Below are 26,175 nucleotides of genomic sequence, written 5' to 3' on the forward strand. Positions count from 1 at the left end.
GTTATCAGCGCGCTCGCAGCAACCCCGCCCCGCGTCCCCCATTGGCCGCCCGCGATCACCTGAGCGCTCCGGTCCCGCCCTACGCCCCGCCCCATTGGCCGCCGCTCCGCCGGCGGCGCGCGCCCATTGGCCCTGGGAGCCGCCGCTCCACCGCCTCCCCGCAGCGCGGCCCCGCCCCGCCGCTTCCCTGCGCCCCGGCCTCCGCCGCGTCGGGATGAGCCGCGCTTCCCCATGGAGACCAAACGGGCCGAGATCCCCAGCAGCGTCCTGGACGACCTATGCAGGTATGGCCGTGGGGCAGGGGCAGCCCCGGCGCTGCCGTTCCGCTGCTGCCGGAGGGCGGGGAGGGCGCCTGCCTCCGCTCGGTGCGCCGCGGGGCCCGGGATGCTCGGGACACTGAGGGGGTGCGAGGCCACCCGGGCCGAGGGGCGGCTTCGGCCGTCCCGCGGCGGCCGGGAAGCGGAAGGAAGGGGCTCGCTCCGTTTCCCCCGTGCCCGAGGCTCCGCCCTCCCGATGGAATCCGTCCTGGAAGGGCGGGAAGGCTGCCCGGGGCACCCTCTGGACCTGGTGTGGGGCTGCTCCGGCGGCTGGCCAGGAGCCGAGTGCGCGGGGGAAGTGAGAGAACATTGTAGGGATTTCTTGCGGGGTTTGGGCCGGAAAAGGTAAAACTGCGTCAGCGATGTTTGCGCAGGTGAAAGAAGAGCTGGGAGCGTGGGGCTGGCGTGACGTGTAGCCGAGCACTGATGTGGTACTTGCTGCCCGGAGGTCTGGTTTCATTTGGAAGGGGTGGCAGGGAGTCCCTTCTGAGTTACTTCGGCTGGAAGGGAACGTGCCAGCGGACGGAAAGGGAAGAGCCACAGGGACACCCTTCGGTCTGAAACTGCCCCTCTCCTGCTTGTCGCTTCTTTCACAGTCAAATACTTTTCTTGTTCCAGGGGCTTTGCGTTTGAATTTTCATAAAGCATGGATTCTGTGTTCTTGAAAGGGGGAGTTGCATTTTCCCGTTATGGTCTCAACCTCTGATCATCTGTGGTGCAGCCCTTCAAACTCTGTAATTTGTCTGTCATCCCCAGAATGTGATGACACAAACTGCATGTGATATTTGGCGTGAAATCATCCTTCTGTCTTACCACCTTCGAGGGACTTCTTATGACGTATTTATGTAAAAGAGGGAAAGGTTACTGAAGAGGAAAGATACACCACTTACTGTAATTACGGTTTTCAAATGAGTGAAAATATTTAGAAGTTTCAAATGAGTGAGAATATTTAGAGAATACCACAGGAAGAAGAAGTAGAACTGCTCTGCTTGGTATTGTTTTGCACTTAATGCAAGAGTCAGAGTTTGTGATAGGCATGTAAATTTTCAATTTCCTAGATCTGGCCTCTGAAGCATGCTTGTGTTGCCATTGTGTCTCCTTTGGGCTCCCTGCAGAGAGAGGAACTTGCCTTTCAGATCCCTGCTCACATATGACACAGGGTTTAAGACTTCTTCAGAAAATCCAGAGGGGAATTGCAGTGATTACAAAACTGATACCGCCTGTTAGTATCACTTCCATGGGGTGACTGATAGAAGGGCACATGAGTATTTGAATCTTATATTGTAATAGGGTCAGTCCCACTATCTTACTGTGTTTCTTTGAGATACTGTCACCTTCTAGCTTCAAAATGTTGTTTTATATTATAATTGTGGTAATGTTACAATGGGTTATAAAATTATCTGTAATTTCCTACATTCTTCAACCTGTATATGATATTAGTGGGAATTTTGGTAGAAAGTGACAAGTGATTTTTCCTACTCAGTTACTGGGTATTGTTAAATAACAAGTCTCAGATATCCATGTCAGTTTCTGTCATGCTGCCTTGTGCTACAGAGTTGTCCTTTACTGTGTAAAGAAGTGGAGGTGCAGAGAGTTAATGTAGGTTTTGCAGCTTCTTAATACTCTCTTTGTCTTATAAACAAGTGCTGTTACCCCATCTTTTGACTTCAGGACTGTGATTGGTTCATCTAGCTCAGTAGCCAGATGCTCGCTTAGCCACAAACTCCCCCTCTTCAAAAAACATTTGAACAACAGCTATTTCTACATCATTGTTCCTCCCAGGGAAACTTCATGTCAGCTTCATCCCTTCATTCCCTGCTCCTCTACCTCCTCTCCTGTGAATAGCTCAGGGGGATGTGGAATGGGAGTTGTGGTCAGTTCGTAACACATCCTCTCTGCTGCTCCTTCCCTCTTACTCTTTGCCCCTGCTCCAGTGTGGGATCACTTCAGTGGGCTGAGGCTCCTTCAGGACATATCCCTCTGCTCCATCCAGCATGTGATCCTCCACAGGCTGTAGGGTGGACATCTCCTCTACCCCCTTCTCCAACGCTGGTGTTTGTACTGTTGTTTCATGATCTTTCATGGTCATTCCCTGCTGTTTCATGCTTTTTTTCACTTCCTCTGCCTGTCTGGTATTTTTGTCCCTGAATACACTTCCCTAGAGGCACCACCATCTCAGCTGCTGCCTTCAGCTGTGTTCCACAGTGTGTCCAGCATAAGCCCCTCACCGCCAGGACCTGGCACCTGCACCTAGAACAACCTAGAGATGCCTGTTGTTAGCATTTCAGTCACTCCAAGTAACTTAGAAGTTAACTTTTTGATTAATAAGTAGCATTGTACTTGGCTTTGCTCTTGTTCTCTAAGCCTAGTGCCTGGCATGTTCTTACTGCTCTTTGATACTACTGCATTTTTTTTCTTTAGATTTGCGTTCATCTGCAGTTCTGGGGCAAGAAAATATCATCAACTAGATGTAAAATAGACTTTTAAGTTTTTATCATCTTTTAGTTACAGCGATATTTAGAGGTAAGGGATCTTTTCAGCACTCAGATTAAAGCCTTCAAAAGAAATTGGGAGTGGTATTGCCAACTGAAAATTGGGAAGTGGTAAAATGTTGAAGTGAATGGGGTTATTTATGCAAGGGAGAATCAGAGAATCATAGAATGCTTTGAGTTGAAGGGACCTTAAAGATCATCTTATCCCAGCTCCCCCTGCCATGCCGTGAGCAGGGATACCTTCTAGACCAGGTTGCTCCAGAACACTTCCAGGAGCAGGGCATCCATAACTTCTCTGGGCAATGTGTTCTAGTGCCTCACCATGCTCACAGTGAGGAAGTTTTTCCTATTATCTAAACCTGCCCATTTTCCTCTTTAAAGCCATTCCCTCTTGTCCTGTCACAACATGTCCTTGTAAAAAGCCCCTGTCCAGCTCTCTCGTAGCTCCCTTTAGGTCCTGGAAGGCCTCAATGAAGACTTGCTCCAGCAGGTCCCCATCCTCTTTTATTTGGGTTCCAGTAGCTGGACACAGCACTTCAGGTGAGGTCTCACCAGAGCAGAGTAGAGGGTGAGAATCACCTCCCTCAAGCTGCTATGCACACTGTGTTCCATCAAAGGAATGGGCTGGGAGCTCACAGCATCAGCTCATGTCAAGATTCTCATCCAACCAACACCCCAAATCCTCCTCCCCAGAGCTGCTCTCCATCCACTCTCTGCCCAGCCTGTGTTTATGTTGTGTTTGGGATTGTCCCAACCCAGGCATAGGACCTTGTACTTGGCCTTGTTGAATGTCATGAGTTTCATACAGGCCCCCTCTCAAGCCTGCCAAGGTCTTTAAAGGTATCTATCTGTCCGAGGACCTTTTTCAGTATGAAAATTGGGTAAGAAGATGAGAAATCTGTGAATAAAGCATAGAAGGCTACAGACCCAACAGAGGAATGATAAGGAGTGTGGTGGTGAAAACTAAACCTGGCCAATGATTGATGAGGGGGGTATAGGAATGTTCATTCCAGCAAGTTTATCTGAGTAAGGACCAGCTCCTGGAAAACAGGGAAGAACTGAGGAAATCAGAATGAAAAAATATGTAGACACAGACCTAAGAAATCGGAAGTGGACACAGTGACAAGAAACAAACCTGTTAATTGCGCTAATTGATGAGCTGCCAAGAAACCACAGGCATCACTCAGCCTGGCCTTTGCATCTGGTAGGGCTTTAAACGTGAGGGTATCCCACTGGACTGGGAGGAGTGCCACAGGAAAAGGAAAGCAGGGAGGGACAAAGTAAGGATAGGTAGGAAAGGGTATAAAAGAGGTGGGTTGTAAAATTGGGCAAATTGGTGCACTTCTCTGTCTGAGCCTTCTGCCCAAGTGTCACAGAGTGTCATATCAGACATTTTCTTAGTAAATGTTTATTTTTTCTCTATTTTTTCTTTATTGGGTAATTCCACTCTCTACTCCCTGTCTATGTGTGCTGCAAGGATGAAGTGCCAGCTGCTGCTGGCAGCTGTGTGTGAGTGAGGTGTCAGCTACTGGAGTGAGGGAGCAGATCACAGTGCCAGCCACTCACAAGGGAGGGGGGGGTCTCAGGTCCCGGTGTCTGGGGTGGCAATGATGAGTGTCCTGGAAACCAGCTTCTGTGGGGAATATGGTGTGAGTGAGAGGCAGAGCACTGGCAGCTGCAACAGGGCTGTGCTGTGGGTCACAGCCCATGTGCTGGGTTGGTGGGGGAACAAGCGTCTTCCCCAGACCTGTTGTGCATGTCTGCTCACTAGCAAACTTCAAACAGGACCATGTGGCGGGGCAGGGACCTGTGTGATGGGTGTGGTGGTCTGGGATCTGGGCAGGGCTGTTGGGTGGAAAGGGAGACCTGTGCTGGTACTTGGGGGAGCTGTGAATGTGCCTGTGAGCCTGGAGAGTGTCAAGCGTGTGATTGCACCAGTGACCTTCTGCCTCTGTCCTTGGCCAGAGTGCCTCGGAGAGACAACCAGTTCTGAGATCCTATAACAATTCATACTTGTCAGGTTTCAAGTAAAGATACAGTATTTCTGGTTTGAGCAATGGTATTATGCACTTTTGGAATTTAGGTGGTGGCACTCAGGAGCTGAATGCAAAAGATCTACGTCATATGATTTAAGTTTAGTGGGGTGTATGACCTTAAATTTCTAAAAAAGAAGTTCTGCTTTTAATATAAAAAAATAAATAAATCTTCTGCTGAAGTAAAATGAGCTATCACATGGTGCTGCTTAAACTTTTATCTCAGTGATTCTGTATCTGGACTAAAGCATTAAGTACACTTGACAAATAACCCAATTGTCCATGTTCTGTTTCAGACTGAGAAAATTAGCAGGATCATATTGAATTTTAAAATCTACATAAATTATTAGTTTACTGTGGTGTTAAGTGAAAATACGTAACTATGTTTAACTTATATCCTAAAAAAAAAAAAATGCACTGAAATCTCTTATCAGAATTTGCAGATGTTCTTTAATGGACTTGTAAAAATGCTTTCATTTTTTTTGTAATACAGCCATTTAAGTAGGTTGTCTTCACGCTCCATGTTTTCACAACAGTTAATGTACTTAGCGTAGTGTAATTGATGTTTCTGAAAGAACATCATAATCCATTTTCTTTCTTGACTTTAAAAGTTGTGTTTTACTTTGTGAAAACTTTTTACTGTCCCAGTGGAACATGAGGAGGATCTGGTGATCTGCTGGTATGTGCTAATGTATTAAGAAGTGTAATGTTGCAATGTTTTTATTGTTAGCTGTATTTAATAATAGATTTGGCTAATCTTCCTCTTTTTCTTTCCCGGCAGCCGATTTATTTTGCACATTCCAAGTGAAGAGAGAGACAATGCAATCAGAGTGTGTTTTCAGATTGAACTTGCCCATTGGTTTTATTTGGATTTCTACATGCAAAACACACCAGGATTACCTCAGTGTGGGATAAGAGACTTTGCTAAAGCTGATATCCTTTTTATTACTGTGATTATTTTCTGTCTCAGTGGTAAAGTGCAAACTGAATGTTGTTAACGATATTTCATAGTATGATAATGTCAATTCATGTGTTAATGATTAAAAGTTAGTATTGCTAGGTATGTGATGTTACTGAATTCACTGCTTCCATAATTTTGTGGCACCCACAAAAGAGTGGTTCTGGACTACTTCTTCTTGGACTGCTACAGAACTATGGAAAACGTCAGTTTCTGATGTTTGAGGATTTTTCCTCATGGTTGCACTTGGCATGCTAGGTAGGTTTCAAGGATGAGCTATTGGGGCTCTTCAAACTGAACTCCACAGTTTAATTAAGTTTCAAGTAAATAGTGACCTAAATGTTGAAGTAGTTGAAGGTAGTATGTGTTCCCCCATGGGCAGTGGTATGCATTTGTTGGAAGTCTCTGCTTGTGGGGTAGAGGATGCATTTTTACTGAATTCAAATGGTTGGCCTCTGCTTTTTTTGTTGTTTGCAAGGGCTGCTGGAATGTGTACTATCTAGTCCTTGCTAGAGAAAACTTCCTGGCTTTCATCCAGCAAGTGTTTTAGTTTTAACCTTTTCCCATATGTTATTAATGAGAGATTGGAATATTGCTTCTAACTTTGAGAATAGTATTATCTATGGTTTCACTACATAACATACTTATCTCTGTTAGTTTCATAATATAGATCTACTTCAAAATACCACAGCTTTTATTTTAACAGTAAACTGTAAAAATATGGTAATATTCTGTTGGTTGGTGTTATGCTGTTATTTTATATATGCTTTTAATAATAAATGTATTTTCAGACAAGCAAAAGTCTCCTAGTAATTGTAGGCAGTGCAGAAAAAATGCAGCGTAATAGATGTTATATGTTCATTACATCTATCCCTTTCTAGCCCATATTTGCCGCTAATATTACTTCTGCAGTGTCATATTTTTAAGTATTCTGCTGTGGAGTATTCTTTATTGGTAGTGTAATATGTGTAATATATAATATTAATACTTTTAGTAAGGATTTGCAGATTTTCTCTCAAAATTTTAGAGTTACAGAGGTTGCTTATGTTTTCTCTGCATGGCGAGTTTTGATAAAATGTATTAGAATTTAGATTTCTGTTAACTGTATGCCTTTCAAAATAAATTTTCTTGCATCATAAATACTGAAGATAGGATTCTGTGCCATAATCTTAACAAATGTTTGTGGGAAAAATTTACTCCCAGTTATTTCAAGCACAGGGAACTGAATTTTTTTCTGTGTTGCTCATTCAAAGCTAAGAAAATGTGTTTACAAATAATACATACTCAGAGTAACTGTTACAGGGTTACTTTTTTTCAGAATTAGGGAGACCTTCCTTCAAACTAGTGCAATCTTTTTTCTTGTCTTCTTTTTTTTTTTCATTTTTTTAAATTGGTTTGTATAGGAATTGCCAAATTACTTGATGTGCTCCGACTTTTAGTGTTTGGTAATTGATTATTCATAATATTTTTTACTTCCAAAAGAATATATCTTGGAAGCACTTAGGGGAGGGAATGTTTATTCTAAATTTTGAGTGAATATCTTTTGTATTCAGTATGTGATTTGGAACTGGCTTGAGTTTATCTTCCTTAACATGCTGCTATACTCTTCAATCATTGCCCTTTTTTACTGCCTCAAGGTGAAGATGTACAAAAGGTTTTAGTTGAGTGGAAAGAATACAAAATGGGAGTGCCAACCTATGGTGCAATTATTCTTGATGAGACACTTGAAAATGTAAGTATGGAAATAGTTGTGAAGGACTGTCTAGAGGGACGGATGGCATATGCTGGCAGAAGTAATTCTTTGTTGTTTACATTTTTCTTCTGGAGAAATTTACATTCACTGTCAGATTTACAGAGATCTGACAGTTACTTCATATTGGTGTCTGTGTACAGAAATACAATATGTGAGACAGTAAACACATTTCTGCTTGCTTTCCTTCTCAGTTTTTTTTTTTATTTTTTTATTTTTTTATTCTGAGTTACATGATTCAATAAGAAAATTCACAGTTCTTGCTAGAACACAGCAAACCTAATGGTTTCCTTCCTTCAGGCTAAGGTATCCTTTTGGAGAACAAGGGGATGGTGGAGGGAAGACATTTAATAAAATTGGGTAGAACACCTGCATGTGTGACAGTTGCATTCCCTTGTATTTTGTAGGTTCTTTTGGTTCAGGGCTATTTAGCAAAATCTGGTTGGGGATTTCCAAAAGGGAAAGTAAATAAAGAAGAAGCACCTCATGACTGTGCTGCTAGAGAGGTAAGTTATATCAACTCCTTTAAGATAAGGGAAATTTTGCTGAAATCAGGATGTATGTGTTGGATGAAAAGGCACTTTACTTAAGTAATCTCTTTATTGAAATCACATGAATAAATAGTCTGTTCTTGCAGTCATCTTCTTATGTACCTTCTGATGCCTTTCTGATTTCCAGAATAGTAATTAAGGTTAAGGCTACACATAATTAAAAAAAACCAAACTGCTTTATGTTTCAAATTGTTTTGCACTAATGTGCTAAATGAAGTGCATACTATTTTTAAAGTTCTCTGCTGAACTGTGAATTTACTTTTAGGTATTACTCATGGGGCTTGGAAAGTCTTACGTAATTTATGGCTTTTGGCATATTAATTTCAAGGGTCACCATAACTGTAAAAAAGTGAGGAATGGGAATTTAGCCTATGTACACTGGTCTGTATAAAGAGGCTAAGGAGCTGAGTTGGAGGCTGTAGAATTTTATGTAAAAATTGTGAAGAACTTTACTTTTCTATTTTTCAGTTATGCAGGAACAAGAATCAATGTATGTGGCAAATAAAATCTGAAAAATAAAATGATCTGTGGTATTTATTGCTCCTGGAGACCTAGATATGTAGTGAAGCTACATATTAAAAATGGCCTGTAAAAGAGTATTACTGGTACAAACTCAGTGTTCATTCAACATAATACATCCCAAGTGTTTGAGAGAGAAAATTAAGGTGAGGGAAAGTAGTATGATGCATTTAGTGTTCTTCAATTGGATTGAATCAGTACTTGAGAAAGCACGGGGTTTTGGTTTGGCTTTTTTTTTTTTTGTTTGTTTGTTTGTTTGAAATATACCTGCCAAGGATGAACTAGACATAGCTGCTTCAAGAAGGAATGACATGAAGTATGTTTTCCTCTTTACTTCAAGTTATGCCAGCAAAAGCATTAAAGGGGGCACAGTTATAGTGGGGAAAAAAAATCTTCTGATGGTGGTGTTAATTTGAAAAATTGATTTAGATTTCACTAGTGAACAGCACTGTTGCTATGATCTTTTTTCCATCAAATTAGATTGTTATTGTGCATAGACTGACAAATTCTTCAAGGCTTACCTGTGGCCAGGAATTGGGATGTCTCTAGTATCTGAAATAAGTCTTTCAACTGCTTTCACTGAAGTCAGCACAGGTCTGAAACCATAAGCTGCATCTGTGTAAAGTCTAACTGGAGAGGTCTTCACTTGGCAGTGTCTACACAGTTCAATAGTATTTCAGAAGTTGAGGAGGACTAACCTCATCCATATTAATAAATTGCTATATGAAGGTGTAATAGAGTTGTTTCAACTTGCATGACAGGTCTGCTGCCTTAGAGAAATATAAAGCATGTAGATACTTTTTCTGTTTCTAAACATCTATGTGTAAAGGCTTGTTTTTCTCAGCAGCTTTCATGGATATATCTGAAAAACAGTCATTCCTTTGCTTGTGCTAACAGGTTGTGAAAGGATAACTCTGAATACACAGACACTAATTTCATCTAACTACTTTTCAGGTGTTTGAAGAAACTGGGTTTGACATAAAAGATTATATCTGCAAAGAGGACTACATTGAGCTGCGAATTAATGATCAGTTAGCACGGCTGTACATCATCCCAGGAGTTCCCAAGAACACAAAATTCTACCCCAAAACTAGAAGGGAAATTCGGGTATGTATTACCTTGTTTGAATCTATAGGAACTTTGCATAGCCAGAAGTGTGTAAAGTAATGAACCCACTAAGCACAATGAACACCTCAAATGCTAGGTACCAGTGGCATCTCTGCATTGTAGGGTTTTGTGCTGACTTCTTGCAGCTCACCTGCAAGTCTGATACTTGACCATCTGTCTGACATCTCCATTCATCATGAAAACACAATAGAGCATGCTGCCAAAATGTAATTCTCCTCTTCTTTTCTCATAGTGGTGTATATATTAATAGTTTCATATTATTCCTAGTTACAGATACATATGTAACTATATACTATCAAGTTGTAATTAATTGGGGATATGCAAAAGCCTGCATATCAGAAGGACAAACTAAGGGTTGTTTTCTCTCTTTTATGGCTAATAAAAGTCCAGATTTAAAAAATAGTATATTTTAAGGAGGAGGTTAGGAAGGGGACAGAAAAAGGGGACTGTTTTGGGTGTATTGTGTACCATTAGGCTTTTAAAAGGTATTGTGAAAGGGAAAGGCAAAGGCTCAGGTAGCAACACTTTGGAACCTTTGTCCCCAGTATCTGTAGTCTTCGAATATTTTTTTTCTTGTACGGCATTCAGTTTAAAACAGCTATATTTCCATGCAGATGGTGTCACCGAACTGGGCATCTTGCTTTCTAAATAGGGAAAGTAGTTGACTGGACAGGACTTAATTTTTTGCATTAGAGACCTGTTTTTCAAAACATGAAATAAAATGACATTTGAGGGTTTTTTTAAAATGTACAGTAAATATTCCCCTTTGTAGAACAGTGACTCTATGCGTGGGAATGTTGAGGAGTTCGTGCAGTGACAGAGTTTTGAAGCTTTGTCTTCATCTGATCTAATGCAGCCAGGCAGGCTGGTTTTGTATTCCCTGTAGAACTATATTGAAAACTTGTTCAGTTTGTAACTTATTTCTATAATTTGCATCTTGTCTGGACCTGGGGCTTTGGGAGTAGATTCTGTGATAGAAGATCTCATGTGGATTCTTCTACGCTGTCTGTGGTCAGAATTCCTGATTTTGGTCCCCAGTCTGCAAAGTATACTATTTAACTATTAAAACTATAATGTATTAACAGTAACACAAGTCCTTTCCTATCCCTATGGTTTTTTTCTTTTATAACAAAACTTGAAACTTGCTGTCAAACTAAACACCCTTTTAACTTCTAAATGTGTATTGGTGGTCCAGTATTGATGGCATTTTAAGTAAAAAGTTACTGAAAACTTTTAAAAGTCTGTACATTTATTTATGGCATTCCTTGTGCAGTGGTTTGGTTGGTTTGTTTATGAAACTCTTACTCAGAATTTAGTTGCTGATTTAATACCTTTCATATTTTAGGTGCGATTTCATGCAATGAGTTTGTGCTGTACCATCTGCTACTGTAGTGGCAGTCGGAAGAGTTAATTAACCTTTTGTGAAAAACGATGTTGTGGCCCGTTAATTTAAGTCTTCCATGGTAATTTTTTAATTAAGGGAAATAATTGTGGCTGATACACATTTGTAACATTCTGCTAAGGCTGCAAGAGAGGGTATTTTGATTTTATTTCTTGTCTTTCTAGAATATTGAGTGGTTTTCCATCGACAAATTACCATGCCATAGAAATGACATGACCCCGAAGTCCAAGCTGGGTTTGGCACCTAACAAATTTTTTATGGCAATTCCCTTCATCAGGTATGTTTGAGATGAGGCAAATGCTAGGCCAAGGTCTTTCAGAAAACTTAAATTTCTTTAGATTTGTTTTGGTAAGTAGATCTTGTTGTACTTCTCCTTGTTCACAGGCCATTGAGGGAGTGGATTTCCCGAAGGAATGGAGACTCCTCAGACAGCGACAATGGTTTTTCGTCTTCAGGGAGCACACCCTCTAAGCCCAACTTGGAAAAAGCTAGGTAAGAACCAGGTCAGTTTAACACCTCTATGTTCTTTCTTATAAAAAACTGGTCATACAAAGCTGCTTGTCCTTTTCTCTTTCTCCAAGTATTCATGTTCCAGTCATAGAATAGGTTAATAAAAAAACATACAAATGTAGACTTATATCATAGGATAAATAAGGTGAGAACTTAATTAATGTCATGATACACAGGTGACAGAACTGAGATTATTTCCTCAGTCCTGTCTGTGGGAATCAAAAAAACCAGAAGCTAAAGCAAGTAGATAACTTCCACTGTTTCAAGTTCAATATTTTTGGCACTTCTGTACAGGAAAAGTAGGGCTCTCTACAGTAGGACTGTAAAGTACTCTAAGAAGTGGCTAGCTAGATAAAACCTGTGGGGATCAGTAGGGGAACAAGTGCTGCTGGCTTTAGATTCAGCTGAGTGAGAAGGGGTAGAGCAAACCTTAAAACCTGTAGTCCCTGTGAAAGAGCTCCAGTATTTTGAGCCAGGGCAACACCAACACTGAGAACAACAGGACAGATGTTAATGTGGACTTGGCCTTTTGTCTGTGGAGAATACAAATGGCAGTGAGCATTATTAGAGTTTCCATACTAGGTTACTTAAGCTTGTCTTCCAGATTGTTCTCAAAAAGTGGAAAAATCTTTCCTGTTTGTCTTCTGCTGTCAGTAGATCTGAAGTTCTGTTGTAAACTGTCTTTGTTTTGTACTAGATCCAAACTTCACTGTAGTCAACAGGTGTTTACAGATGGCTTTTCAGGAGAGCAGTGGGTGAAGCCAAAACAGCCACAGAAGCCATATAATCATCCTGAGGTGTCTGAAGTTTTGAAAATAAAGGTAGGTTGTTTCTTAGGCAAACATATGTATCTAGACTATTTAAAACAGATGTCTTTGTTCATACAGGTTTCCTCTCTAGGACAAAAATAGTGAATTTCATCACCACAGTATGCAAAAATAGAAGCATGGAATGGGGGAATACTCTTGGGAATCCTCTGATTTATCTCACACTAGAGGTGGTGGTATCAGGTAGTAATTGTGTTGTTTCATGTACAGATAGTAATTAGTACTTGCCATTTTGGTATTATCTCTAGTGAGATAACACCATGTTTTTTCTGTATTTTTGTACTTACAGCAGCAATACCTGGGCCACAGTATATCTGCATCACTGCATGGGAACTCACTTAACTGAATTTATTGTAAAATAATTCTGTCATAGTGTAAGAATGAATAACATCTGATGGCTCTGTGGCTTGAATATATGTTTGGTTAATTTCAGTGGGCTTTAGTTTGTCTGCAGAAGAAGCTGTTCACATATTTTGAAGTTACTTGGAGGGAAGTTTTAGTTAGGAAGTAGGAAGTGTCAGTGCAATGATGTCCAATTCTGCCATTTAAACTCTTCCCTCTACTTATTTTGGACTTAACATTAGAGTCAGAGCCTGAGGAACAATGGCAGAAAGCAAAATCAAGACGCTTCCAGCCAAAAGAAGCGAACAAATGGACTGCACAGTCAACCAGTTAAGCAAAACCATACCTTGGTAAGAAACATGCAGTGGCTGTGTCATTAGTAAGTTCCAGTAGTGCTTAACAAATGTCCAGGACAATGTCCTGCTGAAACAAAGTAGAGTGCATATCTATCAAGAGTATATTTGATCAGAGTATTTGATACGTGTTTGTAGATGTGTAACATATCTTACCTTGTATGCATACACATCTATAGACAAGCATACTAAGTTTCAAAGTTTGCATTTTAAAAGTAATGCTAGTTGAAAATTTGTCAGCTGCTTCAGTACACAGTCCTGAAGCTTTCCAGCTTCCAGTCATGTAAAAGCCTTCTGTAGTGTGCAGTAATAACTCAGTGTAGTACATGTCTTATTTATTCATGTATGATGTCTTACTGTAAGCATGGGGTTTTGTTATGCACCACTTAAAACGTGGTAGTGCAAATGCTTATTATTTCCCTTCTCTGTAGCAAAAACTTTGAGATGCAGACTTGGCTTGGATGCCAGAATCTCATATAATTTTTTAATCATACAGTACAGCTGTTTACAGGAGTTTGTAAATTCCAGTATCACACACTTTGCTTGTTACATTCCTTTGCAGTAACTAATTGTGTTGGTCCAGTTCCTCTCAATGGGAGAAGATTCACTGGGCTGTGCTCCCTTTTATAATAGAATGTTCTTTTGATTCCCTGTTTTTATGGCTCTTCTGTATACTTTGTTGGCTCTTGTGCAGCAGTGAGCCCCCAGTTCTCCATGCAGCTCAGCTGGCTTGTCCAGGCTTTAGTTCTTCTTGTTTACAGGCTTTAAACTAGATTCTTCCCATTCTGGCTTGTGGTTATTGCCTTCTTTCTCTTATTCATGTAAACATACAGAAACCATAAATTCATCCTGTAAAATCCTCACTGCAGCAAGAAATGATTAGTTATGTTTGAATCTGAGTGTAGAAGAAAGAATTTACTGGCCAGAAATTTGGATGGATAGGGAAAACTGTAATGGTAATCTGTAGATCTTCATGGAAACAAGTGGAATTGTTAATGCCTCACAGTTACTTTGTAGGTTCTTCACAGACATTTCTAAATATTTCTCTTTCTCTGTTTCACTTGTGTTTTCATGATTGTCAGTCTTTTGAAGTTTCAATATTTTGTGTCCCAGTGATAATTTTCTGATGTAATTTGAAGGCCAGGAAACTCTTAATTTGCAGAGAGTGCACAGGGCCATGTTTTTTCTGTACTTGTGTACAGCAGCAATACCTCCGCCTAAAACAACTTTTCCCTGGAGAGTTCTAAGTTTGTGTCTCTAAAGCATGTTAATTTAATTGGCAGTAGCAGCATGTTTGCAAATACATTCCCCTTTCCTTTTTTGGGACAAGCTGATTGAAGAGTGGGTTTATGCATGTACAACTTTGATTCCACACCATCATATGCAAGACCCTTCCATCTTAAAGCAGTTAGAAAGTACTCAAAATTTTCCCATAAAAGTCTGCATTTTAAAAATGTTTTGTTGACTGTTAAAAGGTTGCATGCTTGTGAAAGACTTGTGGACTTGAAGTATGCTTGCTACATAAAGTAACATGACAGAATTCATGCTGGATTAGAGGTAAAATACATGAGGTGTGTCAAAGCAAATATAACCAGCATGCCTTTTAGATAGATGATGTTTAAACTATACCCCTGAAAAATACAATGTCATTTCTTAATCATAAAATGTGTAATCTATGGTCATTCTCTTCACCAGAAATGTGAAAAAAGGCTTAATCCAAGAAGACTTCAAGATAACTTTGAAACAGGCAAGTGCAGTCAGAATTTTCATCCACTGCCCTGTGCTGCAGGCTGAAGGCACCCGAATAATGGTGGTTGAGGGTTTTTCCTCATGCCAAGCTACCAAATCTTATAAAGCCATGTTTTTCCAAGGTAGTCTGAGGTTTTGTTTGTTTTTTAATGGAAAAGATACTGTTTCATGTTGGTTTTGCAATTTTTCTCCTTAATTATAAAGCCTGACTGATATACCAGGTGGCTGAGTAAAAAAGTAACTAAAAGCTAGTTTAGGAAAATAGCGTCTGAGTCAACACAGTGCTGGTAATTGAGTGTTTTTTCAAGGCTTTCTGTCCTGCTAGTAATAAGCTGCAGCAGAGTGCACACAGTTTTTTACTTACTGCTCAGAAAATAGTGCCGATGTTTTTCCTCCTTACTAAGAAATGGCTCGTGAAACAATATTATATGTGTAAAACTGGCTATTGAAAGTGTTTCCAGATTGCAGTGACTTTTAAGATTTATTCTAGCCTCTAGACAACCTGTAAATATGGCTGTTTGACTCTTCTTCTGTTTATGACCAAACATACAGGTTTGGGTATAAATATTAATTGAATATATGTTTGAGGTATGGCTTTGTGTTGTTATTGATACTTTTATTGGCAACTATCCATTTAAAATTTTTCATGCTTTTTTCTCTTTAAGCAGAAGCAGCATATAAGATGTGTTGCTCCAGTGAAGACCCACTGCCAGAACATGTAGAGGGACATTCTATGGCATGCAATGGCCATTACAAATTCGCTTTTTCATCAAGAGCTTTCTTGAGTTTCAAGTTTGACCATGATGCCATAATGAAAAGTTTTGACCTCTGACAGCAAACTTAGGAATAAGAATCAGACTTGCCTGTTGCAGTTGAGGGGGTTTCTTATCCAGCCTTACTCTTTCTCAGGAGTTTTTTATTTTGTTTTGTTTGTTTGTTTTTAAATGCAATGCAGGGACTGACTGCTGGTTTGGAAGGGTTTGTTCTCTTTGCAGTATGGGAGTGGCATAGTCAAGTGTTGCACTTTAAATGCAGTCTAGCCTTTGTCCACAAAAGTACCTTTCCAATGTTCAGTTCACTTGTTCCTAGCTGTGCATTAGAGGGCATTCTTTTTACTTTTTTTGTTTTGTGTTTTATTTTTTGTGGTTTAAAATTTTTTTTTATTTTAACTTGCCGTGTGTTTTGTAGAATGTCATTGACTTTTTTTTTTAACTGTTGGAGTGTACCAGCTTGCTAACCTTTTAATTGTTCTGATGTAAATTATTGGACTTGTTAGTAATTTTTTTGTAGGACATTGCAATATTAAGCAGTGGCAATGAAACTAATTCTCAGAGGACACCTCTGTCCTAGTGATTTTGAAACCAAGTTGCACATTTCAAACCTAGCCTCAGCCTGTCATCCTTTCTCTGTATTGATTGTTTGCCCCACATACCTTCCCTCCTTAACACTGATAGTTTTTGTTGGCTGGCAATCACTAGTACTTGAGTCAAATCTATAGCATGTTGACTTTTTGTACCTACTCTTCCTTGGTCTTCGATAACGACACTCAAACTGGGTAGAACTCAGCCCTTCAAAGTGTCTAAACTCTTGTGCACTGCCCACAGCTGCATAAGAAGAAGTTACAAAGCAGCTGCTTGCAAAAGAAGAAAAGCTTAAACTTGTCTGTGAGAGGTTACTTGTGTAGAATTTATACTGAATGTAAATAAGCCTCTGTAGATCTCACTGAGGAGGAAGGCAGGTGCATGGATAATAGAGGCATTGTGTGACACTGAACAGCTTAATCAGGCTTCCAGTAACTATTCCAAGGGTGTTCAGTATTGTATTCTGTGCTGTTGTCCTCAGATCTCTTGTGTAGTGTATCTGCTCTGTATATATCCAGTAGTATTGAATTGCACTTGCAGTTAGCATTTAAATGATCTAGCCTCATTTTCAGCTACAGTGCTTTCTTAGGAAAAACCTGAAAGATGGGGTGGGGATGGAGGGGAGGAACAAAAAACCTGTAAGAGTTGAGGTGATGAGCTGTTACATCACCTTCAAGTCAGTGGGTTTTGAGCACGTGCTTTGCAGTGGAGAGAAATGCACTGAAATAATTTGTCACAGCAGCTTGTGATAGCAAGCATGTCCCAGATTTAAAAATGGACCTTTCTCTAGAATAGAGGTGACTGATAACTTCATAGGTTGAATGAGCTACGCCCTTGTAGTGTATGTACATGCACTGAGTTTTTATGCAACTCATATATGTCATCCAAAACCAAAATCATGGTCTTCCTTCAACCACCCTACTTCATCTACCCTACCTGATCTGTTACCTAGCGTTTTGCTCAGAAATAGCTTTAGAACTTTCTCCTGGTTTATTCACCTGCCTGGCACCAGGTGATTTGGAACTCTAATGCTGTAATAATTTTGGCCATGGGAGTGTCCAACTTCTGTATCAGTCAACAGGAGAAATGGACTACAGCATTTCCTCCTTCTGGAGGACAAGGGTTCTGAGGGCCTTGTTTTTCAAGACCAAATGGTGAAATAGCTCAATCTAGCTTTGATTCACTTTTATTTTCTTTTTTTTTCTTAAATGTATCCAAAGGCCATACAATGACAAAGAAGAGTAATTGAGAAGGTAGGATAATGCTGGAGGAGGTTACATTGTTCAGCTTCAGGTGAAAACTAATCTTTAGTTACTTCTTTAGTGCTTTTTTAGTTGATTTCCCAGCAAAAGTGCCTTTACTCATGGTGAGGCAGAAGTTTGTATCATATCCTGAGGCTGCTACTGCCTGTGGAGTTAAAAGGACTCTCCTAAGGCATACTTAAATAACAGGCTGTGGAAATCTTTTTATAAATAAGTTGACTTTTCAGATAAATTAGTTATAGATCATTTAGTGCTCTGTGAAATAATGGGGATGTTGATGAAACAGTGAACTTGGAGCATCTGTCGTCTGTTTGGGAAGTCTTGTCCCAGGCAAGAGGAAGTCTTTAGAACAACTGAAGCATGTTCTATGAATAGGAGATGCTGGCTGCCCTCTGTTTACTGTGTAATTTTTTTCTTCTTAGTGAAAGGTTGGTTTAGTATAAGAGACATTGGTTGCTTCATTAAGCAACCCAAAGTGAAGCTTATACATAGGTCATGATTTTAGTAAACCTAGCCTTAATGTGAGTTGCAAATAAATGTGATAAATATGCAATAACTTACTTCTTTGTATAAGGGTACCATTTCCTGTAGTAGCATTGCTTTCTGCTTTCTTAGTAAGGTTTATTCTAAAACTATGTAAGTGTGGTGGCATGTGATCCACTTGGTGGGCTCCGTCATGCCCTGCGCAGTGAACATTTTGTTTACTATATTTTGTGTTCTTATTTCATCATCCTTTTATAATTGTATTTCTAAGTTTAGAAGTACTGTTTACATTATCTTCCATAAAGCAGTGAAGAAATAGCAAGTGAGATACAGGCTTTAGTTCTGTGAGTTTTTACTTTACAGGAGCTAGACACAGGGAAATAGGAACTGTTTGTGTGTCAGACCCGAGAGCTGGTGTCGAGATACTTGAAAAACAAACACTGTCAATTTGAGAATGCTGCCATGTTAGGGGTTATTCAGATTAATGGTCAGTGTTCTTGGAATCAATTTACAGAGTAAACGAACATTTAGCAGAAAAACCTTCAGCTGTGTTGTGCTAGGAATCTGGTACTAGTGTGCAGTTTCTAGTACTACATCAACTCCCTGCTTTAGCATGAGGTTTTTAGCATCTCTCCTTCTCAGAATGCTTCTATACTTTGACCTTGGACCGAGGAGTGGCCTGCCCAGTTAAGTGACTGAAGTGCTGCTGACTTCAGCTCCCTGATGTACTCAATCATCCAGCTTTTGAAAGTAACTGTCTTGCACAGTTTGAAGTCTGGCAACAGTGGTTCTGGGAAGGAGAGGGGGAAATAGCTTTATTTATTACACAATCAAAGTATTATTTTTAAACACAATATAAATTCTTTAGACCAAACATGCATAAATAGTTTCTAATGAAATTTTGGGCCTAATCACTGTTGCAGGCTTCTGTGCTGTGCTCCAACCTTCCTGAACTAATTTGGTGATTTGAGAACAATACTTAGTGTTTTTCCTTTACCTACCTGCGGCTGGTATAGATGTAACAGTTACTTTTGAAAACAAGGCAGGCTTCGGGTCTGGCTACTTCTAACATACTTGCTCTCAGATTGTAAGTTCAGATAAGAACAGAGTTCTTCCAACCTTTACTTAATGTTGTGATTTGCTTTTGCACTCATGCCATTATGGTGTGAAGAGCAAAGAGTCTACATTAAGACTCCAAACTCCACTATCCTGTGGTGCAAGACAGCACTGCTGCTCCAGGGGTAACTGGCTGCCCAGTTGTGAGGTCAGTGGGCTGCTTAATCCTCAGATACCTGGGGTTTTGTTACAAATTCTGAGCAACAGGTTTCTCTTCCAGAGGTAAAGCCAGGTGCCTTCATGTTTTAAGTTAGGAAGTTATATTCTAAATGTGTTAGGAAGCTCATAGTTATTGAGAATTAGTAGAATAGTCTCTCTTCTTGATTTAATTTCTGTAAATAAACTGATTTTAAGTCTTGCACTGTAAATGTTAAATAATCTGGTGCTTATACACGACTTCATAATTTCAAATTGTTTTTGTTATTACAGTATTTCAGCTTTTGAAACAACCAAAATTATTTAAGATATGATAAATTTATACAAACTAACTGAAGGTGCTTTTACAGTAAATTTGACTTAGAAACTTCCAAAATAGGTTTTTGTTCTTATGCATTTATAGCAATAGTGTAGTTCAAGAATGGAAGTAGGCTAAATGCTAGTATTTGCACTGTTCTTAATCCCGTATGTAAGCACTGATAGATGCAGTAGGATTTGTGCTGTGTGTGCATTTCACTTCTTCATGTAGGTTGTGAACTTAAAAGGAAGTCAACATAAACAACAATTACACTGGCCATATTCAGGATTGTATCAGAGGAACTATGCCAGATTGGTAGCAGTACAATAAAACAGAATGCTTGGGGTTTAACTTGTCTTTCCATTGAAAATGTTAGGTTCACTGAGACTTAACTTTTTTGTACAAATTCAGCTTTACAGAAGTCCTTATCTTTAAATTGTTCTCAGCTCTAGATGCTTCTGGGAAGTCAGAAGTGTCTTCAAGTCCTCCTTCAGTTCTTCCAGGAAAAAAAGTGCTTCCTTTTAAGTAACTGTAAACATTTCACAGTACAGAATGTTTAAATTTGAAAAGGTCTCTATGGATTTTATTGAAAACAGAGTATTTTGTCATTTCTAAGCATTTATATTGTTGATCAAAAGAACTAGCTTCTTGTTTCCAGTATGGGTTACAGTTCAGTGCCTTTAAAATGATTACAGCTCTTGGAGCAATAATCATTTTAAAATAAGGCATTCATAGCTTTTTAAGAAAACACATCCTGCAAACAGAGTTCTCTATGGCACATTTCCAACAGTGATGAGAAAAACTTTGCAAATTTTTTTAAGCATGTTTGATCAAAATTACTAAACTGTGGAGATTTTTATTTACTGGTGAGTTACATAATTTTGTTATGCAGAAAAAGTATGGAAAACTGCATGATTAAGAACTCCTAGCAAATACTTCTCATGCCAATACTTGCAACAGAACTTTACTGTGTCTGCATGGCAGTGCACTATATGGAAGTTGAACTTCATCCCCGAGGAGCAGTGTAGCTGGGTTTGCAAGGCACTTTCACCATTAAAAAGCAAAACAGACTGTCTCTCCACCCCGGAAGAAGGTGTGGGGTTGTTAATTCAGGCAGAATGCTCAATTGGTGTTCATGTTCCAGGACCCAGATGTGGGTATTGCTTCCAAACGATGACACTTTACAGGGGAGCACTGCATGCCTTGCAGAAAACAGGAGCCAGTGATCTGTGGTATGGCTCATGCATGAAGGGTGATGTCTTCCCATTTGTTTAAAGCTCAAGAACTCAATCTGTTTTCCTCTGTGTGTATGTGGCACATCAGTGCTGATTAAGAAGAAAGTACGTACAGCTAAAGGGTTAAAATCATTACAGATTTTATTCAACTTCCATTATGTCCTTTTGAAGAAAGTTTGCATTAGTCAGCTCTTCAATTATATTAAATAAAACCGATAACTACCTGTACTGACGATTGTGATTTTGTTTGTTATGAATTGATTCAGAAACTGAAGCACACCATTTAAGAGACTACAACTAAGTTGGCATTTTCTTCTGTATTGTTATTTTTTCCTCTGTAAAATGAAATTGCTTTATAAATAAACTTATTGAAGTACTGAAGTATGAATATAAGGATTGCTGGTCATTGTGAAATGTGAAGCCTGTGCTGCTGGTACAGGTGCTTTCACTGTAGAATGTTTATGTGTTGCCTTAAGCCAGTCAGCAGCAGTGATTATAGGCAGTGCCAGGAAAGGAATATTTTTTAAAGTCAGTTGTAAAGGTGGATGAGGAGCCCATTCAACACAATGGAAAAAAGAATTTAAAATTATACATACTGGAGAAAGGAAGTATATGAACTTCAGTCAGTGATTTTAGAATATTTATGTAATATTGAGTATTTTGTTTTGGTACATATAACTTGTTATTAAAAGAACTGGATGTGTGGAAACAGTTTCACATGTGCCCTTCCATTTCTATAAAGTGTTCATTGAAGCTGTAGAGGGTTTGTGGGAAGAAGTACTGATGTACTTGAGCCCAGCTAAAACCTGTGGCTGGATCTGAGTTCTTAACTTTTCATGGCTGTACTATGTGAACTTTCCTGACAATGTCAAACTATCTCCCTCAGTAACTTTTCTTGGAAATGAGATACCTTTGTGCCAAGGTTGTCCCATTCTACAGTAAGGTGACAAGCCATGGTGAAACAACTCCCAAGGCAAAGCAACAGCATTAGAAATTTATTCAGAATATAAGAACATTTGTAAAATAAGTATTATAAATGCCTCTGTATAAATAAATGCAGTTTTTACAATTCTATATCAAATGAACACAAAATAGCTATTTTACAGCTGCTAGGAAACTAAAAGATAGCAAACATTTAAAGCTAATTCAGTAAGGTGAAAAGTTTCTAAAGTTACAATTCATGGTGTAGTATTAAAGAAGGAGAAAATTCTAATAAAACCAGTAGAACATGACATGAATGCAAACTTAGTCACGTGTGCTTTGCAATAGCTAACAGTACATTCAAGCTGGTGAAGATTTATACGTCATAGAATTAGAAAAAAAGCAAATGTTTTTTCTGAGCACTCTGTGAAATACAAAGTTTCATGCACTCTGGTGACTTAAGAAAATTAAAGTCCAATCATTAATTCATGAATGGAGTTACGTTGGCAAGAACCACCTCCTTCTTGCTTTGCAAATTTATTATTTCTGCAACAAGTGTTAAGAGACTTAAGTTGCTGTAACTGATGTAACTGATAAACACTCGGGTTTCTGGTGTGCTGCTACTTCAGAGTTGCATGAAAGGAGTTTGGGGTTTTTTGGCATTTTTTCTGAGGGTTGGTGCCATTTTAATGGGGTACACTGGAGCTGCAGCTGGTTATCACTTTTGAACAGTTTTCACAATAACATTAAACCTGTGACCACTTCCCTGTTGATCTTTTCCAATATGCCAACCAATGATGCAATAGCTGCTTGCTGAGGCAAATAACTGAACTGGTGGTCTGGCAAAAAAATATGGCTACTGCTGAGCCTGGATGGTACCAGTGCTGCTTTTTCATCTACAACCCTTTTAGGGAAAAAATGGGACTGGTTTACATTTACTCATGATTTGTAATTTATTCTGAAGAACTTCTAGAACATAGTTGGCAGGGAAGATACATGCTAAATACAGTGAAACAGAATCAGCAAATTGTTGGGCCTGGAAAAAGGCACTGAGGCTGCAGCTTTTTATGCCTCTGTATAAGAGTATCTGAATTTTTTTATGGAAGAAACTCTTTACTGTGAGGGTACTGAGGCACAGGTTACCCAGAAAAGTTGTGGCTGCCCCATCCCTGAAAGTGTTCAAATCCAGGTTGGATGGGGCTTGGAGCAACCTCATCCAGTGAATGATGTCCCTGCCCACAGAAGGGGGTTGTAACAAGATGCTTTTTAAGGTCCCTTCCAATCCAAACCATTCTGTGATTCCATTATTCTAAATAGGGGGAGAAAAAAAAAAAGCCTAAGAGGCAGCGGAGTGCAGTAGTGGTTTCTGGTCCTCTTCAGTGAAAGGTATTTCACGTGGACATTTGAGGTGACCTCAAGTGACACGGGTGCTGCAGATGCCCAAGACAAAAGTGTAACTGCATTTTTGCCACAGCACAAGGTGGACACTTTTCTTTGTGTTTCTTCAGAACAAGTGTGCTCAGCTACCACCAAAGCTGATGGCAACCCACCATCTTCCTGGGGGTCAGAAAACTGGGCCAAAAAAGTGAAACAGCATAGAGAGATGCTAAGCAGAACCATAAAGACAGAAGAAATCAGTGTGCCTCCTCCCTCAAGAGACTCATTTGCAAAAATTTCTATTCACATTATAAATTAAGAAGTGCAATTATTTTGAGAAAGAGGACTGATCAAAACCAGAACATCACTACCTAAAAATTTTGAAATCAGCATTGTTTTAATTTGCTGTTGCCATCAATCACATGTGATGCTGGCTTTGTGGATGATGGATCAAACTCCAGAGAAGTAGGAATGACTAAGGATAGAAGACAACAGCAGCTACACTAGTAAGAGATGGAAAATCAACCTGCTACAGTTCCAGATGTAACCAAGACTTAATGCCATATTCTGAACACAAATTCCCACAACTGTGTTGTCTGCTTGATCTAACCCAACAGTGGGCAAAAAAAGTCCTCTAAAAGTATTTCCTTAGTACTAGTAACGGGAGGAATAAATGAGAGAAGTTATCATAACTCTAAATACGCTAGTAAAAAACTTGAGGTGCAACTCTCAACGTGTAAAGCAAAAAGGATGAACATCTCCTGAAATCAGATTCACTGGAAATCAGCCTGGAAAATGCAAAGCAGAGGCATAACACAGCAGCAGGCTAACACAGTGAAGGAACTCTACCTTGGCTTTTTAAAACACACATAAAGCTGTTTTTCATACTCTGTCAAAAATAAGCAAATTCTGAATATAACAGGTGCTATGGCAGACTCCTGTATTTGGACCCCTACAGAAATCAACCTGATCCCCATAAGTTGCTTAACGTTCATTAACCTAACAAGCCAAAATTTGCACTTCAGTCAGTTTGATAATACAGTAATATGTGATTTTAACAAGAGAATGTTAGCAGTAACAAAAACTAACCTAAGAAGCTGTAAGACTTCACCATTCACATTCTGTTTGTGGCTGGATATCCATACATCTACACATTTCTAGTTTTGTGCCTGTGTATTCAATATTAAACAGGTACATTCCTTATAAGTACCTTTTTTGGTCAAAAAAAAAGTATCAAAAGAAGACATTCTACCTCTTGATCACAGTAAGCTGTAATAAGCACAATACACATGACAAAAATGGCCCAGCTTCTTAAAGAAAACCTTGGATATAGTGTATATAGCAAGAAAAACCAAATTTTTTTACTAAGTAGTTGCAAACACCATGCAATGTAAGTACCAGGAGGTCCTCCTGTAATTTCTTACCCATTCTTGGCACAGGCTGTCTGTGTGGCATGGTGAAACCCACAGCCTTCGGCCCTCTTACACACTGTAAGAGATACACCTTTATCATAATTTTCAGAGATGCAACCATGCTTTCTTGGGTTTTTCCCAAATCAACAGGAGTTCTCCTACCTGATCTGCACTGTGAGCAGCAGAACTGCAAGCAGGGTGCAAAAAAAAAGCCAGTCAGCCTGTCATCTGCCCACTGTGCAGCTGCCTGTTTGGTGGTATAACCACAACAGCGAGTCTTGAGGCTACAGTATGGACTTGTGAGCAGAGGAAGCTCCAGGATTGGGAAAGCTCTCATATGATCTCCAAACTACCCAAATGAAAACCTCTTAACATGAATTATTCTGCTGTGTGACACTGTCACTCACAGGACATTGATAAAATGGACGAGAAGCTGTATGAATACAGACATAACAACACAATGTAGACAATTATAGCATGAATCAGGCACTGCCATTTTACATTATGAAACAGTCCTTAAGGTTAACACTTTTATTATCCCCAATGACACCTCCCTGGGATCCCAGAGCAGGTGCTTTTAAGTTTTGTCAACATTGACAATCAGAGCTTTTAGCATGTGAAGCTACCTAAAAGTCAACCTCCAAAAGAAAGTAAGTTGTAATGGCACTAAGCATCCTTTAAAGAGATGCATTTAAAGTGAAGTTTCATTGGTGTGTGGTCTAGAGTTCTCTTCTTCCAGTAAAGCTATTCTTTGTTTGAGCATTCTTACTTGGGTTTCATGTCTCTCCACCATGGCCATCATTTGTGATTCCAGTTTCTTCAGCTTATTTTGATGCTTTTTCTTTGCTTTTTCATAAGCTGCTACCAAGTTGCTGTTAAAAACACAAGGCATACAAGGTAATTCAAACAGGCTTGTTCACAGCAAGTGCTATAAAAAATCTACCCCAAAGCCCCACCTTCAAGGAACTCCAAAGGTTGGGTACTGATCACCTTCCCAAAATTTACCAGTGCTTTAAAATGGATTAGATCCAAACCTTTTGATCCAAACCCAGATCAATGCTAATGTCCGTGTCTTTCCTGGGGAAAGGACACACCTTTACCAGTAAACTGGTAAAGAAAACTAAACATGGTTCAAAGAGGCAAATGGAGGTTGCTGTTGATGACCTCTCATAGCACTGTTTGTGAGTCAAGACACCACAACATTAGACATGAAAAAGCATTGCATGGCCAGAATCAGCTTAGAAAACCCAGGACTGATTTTGCATTTTTTACTTTAAAAATACAGATTTACATTTGGAGGATGAGATCTTGTGCTAATTTGCTAGCTGCTGAGTAGCTTCTGTGCCTCAACCTTGACTGTGTTGGAAAGCTCGAGAAGGGTGCTGCTTCTCACCACAAAGGCTTTCAAATATACTTTAAGGAAAACTACATTGTGAATGACAGGCTGCTTGCACGAAAGGCAGCTGCCTTGCACCATGGTCCTAGGCCATCCGAACACAGTGCAAGTAAAATGCCCTGAGTGAGCAACAGAACTTAGGGGTGACTATCCAAGACAGGTTATTAATGAAGAGGCTGAAGCCAAAGAAAAGGGAGCAGTTTCAAACACAGTAACAGATTCATAAA

At 39.6% G+C, this 26,175-nt stretch overlaps 2 protein-coding genes across 10 annotated transcripts in view; one reads left to right on the forward strand and one right to left on the reverse strand.

Annotated features, from left to right (window-relative positions):
* Window positions 1-200: 200 nt before the first annotated feature.
* Window positions 201-21,070, forward strand: DCP2 (decapping mRNA 2). 4 transcript variants are annotated; one of them, XM_069002635.1, is made up of 11 exons: window positions 201-284; window positions 5,624-5,775; window positions 7,405-7,532; window positions 7,958-8,056; window positions 9,575-9,727; window positions 11,315-11,427; window positions 11,535-11,642; window positions 12,358-12,481; window positions 13,072-13,179; window positions 14,878-14,929; window positions 15,600-21,070. In XM_069002635.1, the coding sequence occupies exons 1-11, from the start codon at window positions 232-234 to the stop codon at window positions 15,761-15,763; spliced, it is 1,254 nt and encodes a 417-aa protein (XP_068858736.1). In that variant the 5' UTR covers window positions 201-231; the 3' UTR covers window positions 15,764-21,070. The 4 variants fall into 4 exon arrangements, 3 of the variants coding, with proteins under 3 accessions (XP_068858736.1, XP_068858737.1, XP_068858738.1); XM_069002637.1 differs by lacking the exon at window positions 201-284 and adding an exon at window positions 1,303-1,539; XM_069002636.1 differs by lacking the exon at window positions 13,072-13,179.
* Window positions 21,071-21,895: 825 nt separating this feature from the next.
* MCC (MCC regulator of WNT signaling pathway) overlaps window positions 21,896-26,175 on the reverse strand; it is a 183,985-nt gene continuing 179,705 nt past the window's right edge. For all 6 annotated transcript variants that reach the window (XM_069002629.1, XM_069002630.1, XM_069002631.1 and 3 more), the window contains one exon: window positions 21,896-25,424. In XM_069002629.1, the coding sequence (XP_068858730.1) occupies window positions 25,244-25,424 (181 nt within the window). In that variant the 3' untranslated portion in view covers window positions 21,896-25,243. The remainder of the gene's footprint in view (window positions 25,425-26,175) is intronic.

The sequence above is a fragment of the Aphelocoma coerulescens genome, assembly GCF_041296385.1.
Source record: "Aphelocoma coerulescens isolate FSJ_1873_10779 chromosome Z unlocalized genomic scaffold, UR_Acoe_1.0 ChrZ_unloc_scaf_1, whole genome shotgun sequence".
NCBI classification, from domain to species: domain Eukaryota; kingdom Metazoa; phylum Chordata; class Aves; order Passeriformes; family Corvidae; genus Aphelocoma; species Aphelocoma coerulescens.